Source organism: Oryzias melastigma, linkage group LG7, assembly GCF_002922805.2.
Source record: "Oryzias melastigma strain HK-1 linkage group LG7, ASM292280v2, whole genome shotgun sequence".
Classification (NCBI taxonomy): domain Eukaryota; kingdom Metazoa; phylum Chordata; class Actinopteri; order Beloniformes; family Adrianichthyidae; genus Oryzias; species Oryzias melastigma.
This window is the reverse complement of record NC_050518.1, coordinates 17,109,204-17,120,827: the sequence shown is the minus strand read 5'-3', so window position 1 is coordinate 17,120,827 and position 11,624 is coordinate 17,109,204. Positions and strand designations below refer to the sequence as shown.

At 41.7% G+C, this 11,624-nt stretch overlaps 1 protein-coding gene across 1 annotated transcript in view; it reads right to left on the bottom strand.

Moving 5' to 3' along the window:
- Positions 1–10,698, bottom strand: part of LOC112159638 (PDZ domain-containing protein 4) — a gene marked incomplete in the record, with an annotated part of 19,557 nt that extends 8,859 nt beyond the window's left edge. Inside the window, 3 exon segments of the mRNA XM_024293853.2 lie at positions 1–247; positions 923–976; positions 8,502–10,698. Of these exon segments, the coding sequence (XP_024149621.1) occupies positions 1–247; positions 923–976; positions 8,502–8,561 (361 nt within the window).
- Between the last annotated feature and the right edge of the window lie 926 nt (positions 10,699–11,624).

Below are 11,624 nucleotides of genomic sequence, written 5' to 3'. Positions count from 1 at the left end.
GGGGCGGAGCCCCACACGGATGCTGGTTGCCCTTGCCCAGAGTTAACATATGCTGGAAGCTGATGTCTGTTTGGGTGCAGCTGTCCACACAGTCGGCCATGCCCATGGTCACCGTCAGCGGGACTCCAGGAGCTCCCGCCGGGCCGGCCCGTCTCCGGGACCCTCGCCTCAGGAGGTTGGACAGAACAGGGTCCCGTATGTCCAGGATGGGATCCCCGGAACGCCGAGGCAGATCCTTCCCATTAACCTGGAGAAACAACAATAATAAAGGAGTTGAGGAGGTGAAGAAAACGTCTAGTAATTTAGAAAAAAAAAAAGATGGATTTCAGAATAAAAGTTTTTTGTAAACACTGCAAAAACTGAATTTTAAGAAAGTAAAAGGACTTAAAGTCATATCTTAAAGAAAATAATCTTAAGTTCTAAGCAAAAGTCACTTAAAGACAGTTTTTCTTACCCCATTAGGAGATATTTCAAAGATTTTTTGACATTTCTAGGCTTGTTTTTGCAGTGAATACTGTTCAAAACAGAAAAAAATGACAGCTTAAGACAGAAAGCAGCAGATACACAGAATAAAATTAGCACAAAACAAGATGTGATAAAAAATTAGATGAGAGACAGTCTATTAGAGCATCTATGAACATACAGATGTGCACATTAACCCTTTAATACAGCTTTAGGTTCTTTGATTTACTGTAACGTTTCAGCTGTTAACACGATCGACGTCATTCCAGCAGATTCTGAAGGAGAAAAGCGGCGTAAGCCGGTTTTCTCCTTCAGAATCTGCTGGAATGACGTCGATCGTGTCAACACCTGTAAATTTACAGTATTCTAAAGATTTTGTGTTAAAGCGTCGTAGCCGATGTCTCAGGTATTAAAGGGTTAAAAAATGTGACGTCACGGAGACTGAAGATGAAGTAGAGACCTTCAATCGACCGTCAGCATCAAGAGAGCACAGCATGTGGCCTATGTGACCCTTCTGTGGAAAAAAAGACAGATTATACATATATTTTACATCAGAAGACCAAAGTGAATAGAAACATTTCCACAAATTTCAGCAATAAAACAAAATTTAAAGCAGTTTTTCTAGCTTATATGAATCTTTTAAATGGTTTCTGACTATGAAAATGTTTACTGATTTAAATGTGCATCAAACCACTTCAGCTCTAAAATTATTACAGGTTAGCATCTAATTCCAAGGCAAAAATGGAATTTAATTACATTTTTTCTTAGGATCAAGGGGTTAAAACTGCATAGAACTGTAATTTGTTCTAGATATAGCATTTATTTTTGTTGTGTGTGTGTTGTTGAATTTTAGGCTATTTTAAAAATTTTTTAGGGCTTAATTCATGCGTTATTCGAAATAGAATTAACGCGTTAATATTTATTATCGTGCAGCTGTGAGATCAGCGTAATTAAACTGTATAAAATAAACTTTTTTTATCTTCTGTGATTGAGATTGTACTAAATTAAAGAGATGATACAACATTTATTTGTTGTTTTTGGACAAAAAGCAATCTTTTATTTTAATAAATGAGGCAGACAAATTCAGGCCAGAGCGAAAGATCCACTGTGGTGGGCGGAGCCTAGTGGAGCCGTCTACGATTAGAAATCCAACAACGAGGAAACTGATCACTAGTTTATTTTGGGACAAGGACCGACATTAACTTTCTACAACAACGAGCACCGGTGTTGTCTACAAAATTGAGGAAACTCTTCGGTTCACCGCGAAAGTCGAGACAGCCTTTGAGCAGATTGCAGCCGAGCCGTCCTGAAATCCAGCTGGATCCAACTTTTACCACATTTTAAAAAAAATATTTTTTACAAACACAATAAGGAAAAAAGCTGGGAGAAAAGAAAAAGGGGGAAAAAAATCTTCTTCCTGTTAGCTGTGGTTCCAAAGTGTTAAAAATAAACGTTCGAAATGTACAATTTCGCGTTTGATTTCCTATTTGCAGATAATAAGTGGCTGGCAAATCCTGTCGCTAAAAAAATAGTTTAATAAGTTAATTTTTTAGTATATTCCTGGCCCTTCTTTTTTTCCCTTCTTTCCAACTATTTCTGAATGTTGGGGCATGTTGGAGGTCGGGTTGCATCACCTTCTCTTGTGGCTGCACAAACGCTTCTCAATTCTCTTTAGGAAACTCAGTAATTCCAGACTTCATTAAATTTGACATTTTCTGCTTTACTGTCAGGCAGCATAAACAAAAATGAGGGTTTGTTGCTGTTGTGCAGTTTGGCATTCAGTTGCAGGAAGAATGAATAAAAGTTACCTTCCTTCAAAACAATGGAAACACGTTTTTTCACCTCTTTTTTAAATTTTATTTTATGTCAGGTTTTTATGTTGGAACCAAAGGGACACGGCGTGGCTGGATCTCGCCTTGATACGGTTGCATTTGTTGGTTCGTTTAAACCCCTCGAGGACTTTTAAGATCAAGACCTTTGAAAATTGGCTCTCAGCTTGAAGTTTTACGCTGAAATTTCCCCACAAAAAGCGATTCTGCACAGAGAAATGGACTTCTTACAAACGTGGAACCGCTCCACATCTCTCCTCAGCTTGACTCTAACGTCTGTGTTGTCACACTGACCCACTTCAAGTGTTGTAGCCGTGACACACCTCGATGCGTTAAGTGGGGAAGCATCTTGAGCTTTAAAAATCGTATTTTAAATTCCAGCTCCGACTGTTGCATCATTTTTTTTAAACTGCCGTCTTTCTTCACCTTCGGCTTCTGCTGCCTTTGATGTCCCTGAATTTCAGACAAACATGCAGCGACATAATGATGTGCGTGAGGCTGGCGGAGTTTCAAGACGTTAGTGAGCCAGACAGTCTTTGTATAGATTGACCTTGGCTGTCTAACCACTCTGCATCCTTCCCAACCAGCTTCTCGATGGTGCCGTGTCCCTCTCCAGTAATTGCATGTCAAATCAATGTTCTCTTGTGCAGCCGAGCACAAAAACTTTCCAGCCTTAAATTCGGCTTCCACTTTTTTTTATTTTATTTTTTTGCATTTGGCTCTATCTGAAACCAGTCTTTTTATTTTTTCAAATCTGACTTTTACCCCCTTTTCCCTCCTTCTGTTTCTATCCCATCATCCTCTCCTCTTTTCTCTGCTGTGCTGCCTCAGCAGTTCTGTCTTCTGTGTCCCCTCCCTGAAGGGAACGGCTCACCCTCCTCTATTTCTATATTTCAGCCGCTCCGTCGGTTTGTGTGCTCGTCCCGCCTCACATTAATGTTCCTTCATAAATCTTGTCTTCTCTCTTGATGAGATTTTTTTCCACAACCGTTGGGGGGGAATGCAGAATTAAGACTGATGTTTGCACGTTCTTCACTGGGGTAGAATTAATTTTAAAACATGTTTTTTCTAATTGTAGAATTTTTTTGTGTGTGTTTTTCCCCCTGCAGCACCTAAGTGAGCTGATGAATGACAGGTTTGAATACTGATGGAAAGCACCTCTCATTTATTATCAATGAGAGGTTCTTTGAAGATGACTTCATGCAGGATAATGGTTGACTCCGACAGCTTTTTGGCCCTGGCTTGGTGGAGCATCCATTAGTATTTGGTGTTTTCCATTATTTGTGGGTTAGTAGGTCAATACATACGTCTGCTGTTTATAAGCTACAGAAGTTGTGCCACTAATGAACCTTCACCCCCCTTTTTTTTCCTCACCCTCCACCATTACACAACCCAAACATCTCAGAGATTAAATCAAAATTCAGCAAAGCGCTCCGGAATTCAAAGCGTGGGGCGGTGGTGTCAGAGGCAGCTGTGGAAACAAGAGTGGGGATGATGCGGATGGAGATGAAAGAGATGCAAAGAGTTCAGAGTGTGAGGAGAGAAAGCAAAGCAGGAGATGCACCAGACAAGGAGGAGGAGGAGAACGGACGTTGAAGGAGCTGGAAAACACACACTTTCAAGGAAGTGAATGCAAACATGGCGTGCAGCCTGGTAAACACCAAAGGGACTCCCTGGGAATCATTAAGTGGCTGCTGCATAATTAGCTTTTATCTGAATATTGTTTAAAGGGAAAAATGAAAAAGAGGCCACAGCAGCAGCACAGATGTCACAAACAACACAATCGCAGCTCCAGCAGCACTTTGTTTCACCTCCTCAGCATGTGAAATCTGCACACCCAACATATTGAATTCCACTTGTTTTCTAATCGATTTTTCTTTCTTTCACTTTGAAGCTTCGCCCGTCTCCTCTTTAGGAAAATCAATTAATCTGGAGGCAAAGTTGACCCTCTCTTTCAGTAGCCTTAAATTGTTAAGACAGCAGGGAGTGTGAAAAGGTTTGAAAATATAGCGAAACACCAAACAGGTTTCAATCAGGGTGGAAAATATTTTTAATCTGTCAAAACATCAAAATCAGATATGAGCTGAAAAGTTCCTCATTCTGACAGATCAGCGGGAGAAAGATCAAGACTTCAAGGGGAATTATAATAACATCTTTGCGGCGTTGTAGTAATTATAATCTTTCAGATTCTCATCACTTCGGTTTAATCAAACAAACCTGGTGGCTCTACCCCCCTCTAAAGCAGCCCCTTTGTCCCATCCTAATGTCAAGTCAACAAGAGAACAGCAGGAACTCCATTCATTTGTGCACAGGCTCACACACACAGCACTTCAGCGGCTTAATCTTAGATACAAAAGCTTCCAATTCAAACCGCTTTTAAGTATTTTCATTTTTTTCTTTTTAGTTTGAAGACCAACTCCAATGAATATGGTGTTTTTAACGTGTTCTTGTAGCATTTTTATCATTAAAGAGGACATTTGCATTAACTGCGATAATGCAAATGTGAATGTTTTTTGCTGAATGTGGTGGCTGAATATGCTTAAGCTTTTGCTAAAGAAATTTAAAGTAATTGCTAAAAAGATTTGCTAAAAATGTTAAAACTATTTGCATAATACTAAAGTTGCGAAAGTACTAAGAGTCACAGAAAGTGCACAAAGAATTTTAAGAAATCAGCCAAAAAAAAACAAGCTAACACATTGCTAAAATACTAGCTTAACTCAAAATTAGCCCCCAAAAAACTCAGTACAAACCAAATTAGCCAAAAAGCTATCATGTTGCTAAGATACTAGCATCACTCAGAAATAGCCCAAAAAACCTCAATAGATGCAAAATTAGCTAAAAAAAAAGCTAGCGTGTTGCTAAAATACTAGCTTAACTCAAACTTAGCCCAAAAAAACCTTAGCAAAAAAAAAAAAAAAAAAAGCTAACAGGACTTGTCTTCGTTTTTTAGTAAACTGTGCGCCTGTAAAGCTAATTTGTAATATAGCTAATATTTTAGCTAGATGCTAGCTGTTTTGGCTAAATTAGACATTTTTTATGCTAATTTGGATTTTAGCTAATATCTTGGCAACATGCTAGCTGCTTTTGTTAACGTAGGCATTTTTTAAGTTTTTTTTTTTTTTTTTTTGCTAATTTGGGTTTTAGGTAATATTTTATCTACGTGCTAGCTGCTTTAGCTAATGTAGGCATTTTTTCAGTTTTTTTAGGCAAATTTGAATTTTAGCTAACATTTCTAGCTAGCTACTTTCACTAATGTAGGGATTTAATTGATTTTTTATGGCTAATTTGGAGTTTAAGCTAGCAGGAGAAATTGTAAACTGATCACAGGAAGTGGGGGCGGGCTTACTCCACTGCAACCTCACAACTCAGAGGCAAATTTCTAATGAGCCACCTACTGGCTCTCTGCAGAACCTATGTCCTAGAAAACAGCAGTTTTTAAAAAAAAAAAAAATCTTTACTCTAGCTAAAAACAGGATAGTCCAAATTAAAGAGTTCTGGGAACGTTTTTACAATACATCAAAAGATTATCAGAGTGGGTCTTCAATGTAAGGTGGTCGACTTGTTGGGAAAAAATGATGACAGTAATAGCATCTTTACATGCACCTTTTTTTGTCCATAACAGAAACTTTGAATAAGCATCTTTACCATCTAAAGACCCACTGGTGACTGCGATTGTTTTTGCAAACCTTGCAGTTTTGGAAGAAACATTCCTTTCCCCTCCCCTCCCCTCCCCTCCCCTCCAGAGCAACATTTATTCTGGGAATGAAATATTCCTGAAAATATTCATGCAGTGATAAAGGGGTTGAATTATTTTCAGCACGCGTGAAGCTTTAAAATAAGTCATGTTTTTCTGCAAAGATCAGTTGCAAAAAGAACCACAGCAGGGAGGAAAACATTAGAGCATTATTTTTTTTTTTTTTGGATCTTGAAAAAGTGAAATTCAAATCTCTGAATATAATTTAATCCTTCACTCCCTTCACCCTCTGTATGTCTGATGTTTCTAGGTCAGCTGTGTGTATTGATCAGGGTTTTTTTTTTTTTGCCCCTGTTGAATGTCAGCATGTTTTCTCTGTCATTGTGAAGTACATCACATTAGGTTTGTTTAATGACGCCTGTTGCCATGGAAACAGCCTCCTGCCTTACAGTGACTGGGAAGAGAAAAAGAAGGGAGCGGCTCCAGGGCAGTGACGGGGGGGATACACTTATGCATGTATATATGTGTGTGTAAGGAGGCTGTCGGATAATCTGGAAAAAGTGTGTTCATTTACACAGATCCTCACTCCTAATTGGCTCAATGGCAACATTACCTTTAACTCGGGGCCCTAGGAGGAAATATTGATTAAAAACATGCCGTGGGATGTGTACCAAGCAGTAGTGTGAAACATATGTGTCGCAAAGGCCTGATTTATAATGCATGAGTTCTATTCCTTTGGCAAAAAAAAAAAATGCATAAGTATTTAGATATAATTAAAGTGAACGGCGTGATTTTATGGCACACAATATGGCCTGGAGCTGTTTTATGCTGCCTTCAGTGTGTGAAAGCAGAGCCCAGCTAATTCCAAGTTGTAATTTGAAATGTTACTTAAAGGAAAACAGCTGCAAATCTCTTCGGGGGAAATAAAGTGAAAGCATGAAAATGAATTGAAATGGAGGGTGGAGGAGCATTTAATTATGCATACCTGCTGCAGGTGCTTTCAATGCTTCCCTTCATGGTCTTTGTGAGCTCAGGTTTTTACCAATAAACTCCACCTCTGTGTGGATTTTTTCAATGCATTTTTGTCTTTATTCTTTACACTTTTCTTATGGGTCCCTCAGGAGTCATTATGGGTTATTGCACGCTTGCACCAGCGGCGCCTTTCGGGGTTTTGCTCTGCTGTTGGCATTTGCTCCTGCGCTTCCAGTCGCAGATGCGGTTTGGTGTGTACACGACCGAATGAGATTGTAGTCACTGTTTACAAATCATAACAGCAGTGTGCAGCTTCCCAGCCCTCAACAAGACAGCTCCTCTTCTTCCTAATCATTCCACAGCTCTCCCGGCTGCCACGGCGCTCACGGGCACACCTGGTAACTGAGTGCATGTGGCTGTCAAAGCAGAATATGACAGACTCGACACATCACCCTGGAGGGAAGTCTGACCTCAGACCGCCAGCTCTGGTTGCTGTTACAGATGAGTCCAGCTCTGTGCTCTTTTTCCTGTTCCATAAGATCACTAGTATAAAAATTGTTTGGTCTTATGAGGGATTTGTGAACACTGAATTCTTTTCATCAGGTCCATAAAAAAAAATAATTTTAAAGGCTTTCATTTCTGGGTAAATTAGCATATTTACGCTCATTTCCCCCTTCATGCCTCTGACTGGGCTTTTTTTGTTCTCCCCTCTCTCTTGGCATCTCCTCTGGCACCAGATGCAGCTTGGTTAACTGACCCAGACTTGAACAGGCTGCACAGACACAGCTGAGGCCCCCTTTGGTGCCACAGATGCTGAAAGTGTTGCATTTGCTCGGCTGCTAAGCGGTTTTAATGCTTACGAAGCACAGGACTCGTTTTGGTCTCGTCTAGTGACCGGGAAGTGTCTTTTCTGTCTGAGCCACACCAACAAATACACTCACTAACGTGTAGTCTGTGGTCTCGGTTGGCAGGTGGTGCTGAGGCTGTAACCGTGGCAACCCTTTTCCTCACTTAAACCCAGTTTAACAGCCAATCCATCCATCCTTTCTGTGTCTGCAGCTCTGCACCACAAGTCCACTTTTGCTCTGATTGAATGTCATCATGGCCACTGAGAAGTATCATTAGGGTAGTTATCATTACGGAGCTAATTAGTGCATGAAAGATACATTCTTTAGCCAAATGTGAGGATTTTTTTTGTTGACTTTAATATGCATATCTTGCAGATGAAAGTTTATTATAATTCATGTATAAATGAACTTATTCCATTTTTATTTATGGTATTTTAAATTGTTTCAGCTCACTTCTTAAACTTATTTAAAAAATCAGATGGTTGTTTTTTCAAGAGTTTTTCATTCAAATTAAATTTGGATCAAATCAGTCTTATTAGGAATAAAAGGTAAATGCTTTGTGAGTTTCTGCAACAGGAAGAAATATCGACGTTAGGGCCGTGAGTGTCCTTTGATTCAGCAGCATCATTACGAGATAATTGAGAGGAGGGAGGGAGCAGGAAAAAAAAAAACAAAGAGAGGAGACAGAGTGCTCACCTGGAACATCACCCTGTATTGTTCCTCGGGTTTCTGAACCACACACATGTTGCACCCCATGGTGACTCCTGACGGGGTGCAGGACTGTGCAGGTCTAACCGCTAATGACCAGTTCTCAAGTGAGGATTCTTTGTCTGTGGCGGCGTGGGAGCCCCACCCTCATTCGCAGGGGTTGTGGTGTTCAAAGCCGGTCCTCTTCGGGGTATCGCGCATCACATCCTTGGTAAATATGAGCCGGCTGCGTCTCTGCTCCTTCATCTGGTGGTGTTCTCACTCATGAAATGTTGCTCAACCTGCAGTAAACTTATATTTGAACCCTGAAATCTCCTCCAAACACAGAATGTCCTTCTACTTTGTGCTTTATTGATGCATCAAAGCATCTCCTTCAGACAGCTCCGTGCTGATCCGTTTACACACAGAAGAGTTGAGAAGCTACTTTTAAAGAATTCAACTGGCCAGGACTTCCCTTCCTGCCAGCTCCTCTCTCAGCCGTTTTTGTGGGTTGTAAGAAAACGCAGAAAGCCCCGTCAGCACCCTCTTCTGCCTCGCTCATCTACCCTACAATCAATGCCTGCTCCAAGCCGTTTCTGATTGTGGCTGCAGCAAAACTTACTAGTGTGCAGAAAGCATGACACCGCCCGCCAAAACCGGTGAGACCTTGCTACTGTGCGGCTGAGATAAGGTGATGCGCACAACTACAAGCTTTGCAATAAATATTCACACTTGCAGAAGAGCTATCAGGGTAAAAACTTGTGCAGAAAACTGAAAAGATACACAAAAAACTGGAAGTGGATTCAGCGACTTCCTGTTTTCAGATATGATCACATGATCAGACTATTGATCCTCCCTCAAACATGATTAAACTGATGCCCTCAAGCTCTTTTCCGACATCACCATCTTCAACTAACACTCATAGATAAGTTGTGCCTGATAGAGGATTATTTTCCTTACAAACATTTTCCCATTCCTCCAAACTTCCGCTAACAGCCGATTCACATAGAACCCAGTGGACTCCAAGGATAAGCTGATCTGGAAGGAAACTTCTCTCCTCCTCGCCTCCGGTGCCTCATCTTGTCAGCTGAACCTTAATCTTTAATCCTCCAGTCATTGCTTTTTGTGCGAGAGGTCCATCGACAAGGTTTTACTGCTAATCCTCGTTCAAGGCTTCACTACACCTGCGTCCTGTCTGGAGGCTGCAGACCCCCCCCACACACACACAGGCTGCCCACCTAATGTGGAGAACTTAGGCAGAAAACAAGCCGCCGTGGAGAGCATGCAGCCAATCATGCTGCAGTGAGGTGTCAGACCGGTCTCAGCAGGCAGGTGTGCTCCAACTGTCATCCCTTCTCTCCATCTATGTTCGCCTGTCACCCTCTACGTGCTCGCTCGGCGGTCCCTGGCCCCCCATGGCTTCAGCTGGATGGGAAACGCACGTGTAAAAGTTAGTCCATCTTCAGGCGGAGGCAGAAAAATAGAAAAGTGTAAGGAATCGACACGTCCCTCGCCTTTGTCCCTCTTTCATGCTATGAACAAACATCCACAAGAGGGTGTTTCCATGTCAGGAAAGCGATGAAGAGCATTGTGAGCATTCCAGGTGGCTGGACTGACGAGCGGCGCTTGTCTCAGGTCAGTGATGAATCCTCAGCAGGAGCGGAGGCTGATTGGAGGATACCTCTTGCCTTCTCCCCCTTGGGCATGACGGCAAAGCGCTCCCCCCTCTGCAGTGGAAGTGGGGGGGTGCACAAAAGGCAGTTGTATAGGAGCCCGGGCAAATGTGCTCACTGCACTACAACTAAATCTCACGCCGAAGGATTTCTCTCTTGCTGTGTTGTCTTTTTCCCTCCACCCTTTTTTTTCTGATTCAGGGTTGGGCTACTGCATCCTCTCTTAGCCCCCCCTCCATCAGTTTTACCCTCCCTCCTCTCTCTTTTGCCTCTCTCTGCTTGTCTGCAGGCAAGAAAGCAGGCACTAGAGAGGTCTGTGCGTGCAGGACAAGGCGACATAACAAGCAGAGCTCCATGAAAGTGAATGAAATATCAAGGTTCTTCTTCTGAGTCGGCCTCATCCATCTTGTGTCATTTAAGCAATTCACTTTGTGCTTTATGAGATCCTTTGAGGACAAGAAAAAATAGGAGGATTGCAAATTTTCATAGCAAGAGGAAAAAAAAAAGAAACACTGCCCACAGCAGGTAGAGCTCATGACTGGCTGTGCATTTTGATGAGGAGCTGCGCTGAAACAAATATGGTCGAGAAAGGAGCAGCAGGGAAAGAAGAAGTGAATAACAGGTGTGACTGGATAGATGGAAAGATGCAAGAAGAGAGCCAAGAGAAAAAATGCAAATGACTGTGTGGGAGAGCAGAGCGAGGATGGGGAGGAAAAGAGTTTTCTGCAGTAATCAAAATGACCCGCTGAGGAAGAGGCGCAATCCTGCCATATGGAGAGCATTCATTTTACATAGTTACCCAGACTGGCAGGTATTTGTGGGTACAATTCTCTACGCAGACAATTAATTTTCCATTTAAACTTCCATTTTCTCTGTGGTGCTGAAGTCTGAGTCAGTTTTCTGAAACAAAAATCAGTCGAGAGTTTGTTCTCTTGGTTACGCATCTCAAGTGTTTGTCTCCCTCGCACACTCGAATCTCCCCTTGATGGCTTCTGCGAGCCACGGATGAAGCAGGATTTCACGGTGGCTGTGCGAGGATCAACAGGGTCGCGCGTTTTTCAGCACCTCTCCCCACGCCGCCTCTGATCCTGAATGCAGCTCACACAGGCAGGCCTCTCTCAGTCCAACGCCTTCGGAGCACAAAAGGTCGGAGAGTCATCCTGTTGTAGTTTGGCTGCAGGACAGAAAAAAACAGGGACTGTGGAGTCAGAACTATCATTGGGATCGGTTTATCTATCTATTTTAAAAGCTTTTTTAGTGTTTTTTTAGTAATACTGTCAATTAAGAAAATCAATTAGATTAATCAATCACAATTAATGTTTTACTAAGTACATTGTATATGCAGCTTTTGAACAAAAACAGGCCAGAGAGAAAATTTTAAATTCATTTATATTTAACATTTATAAAGTGTTAAATTAGATATCCCTGAACTCTAATTTGTTGGCACAAAAAACATTGA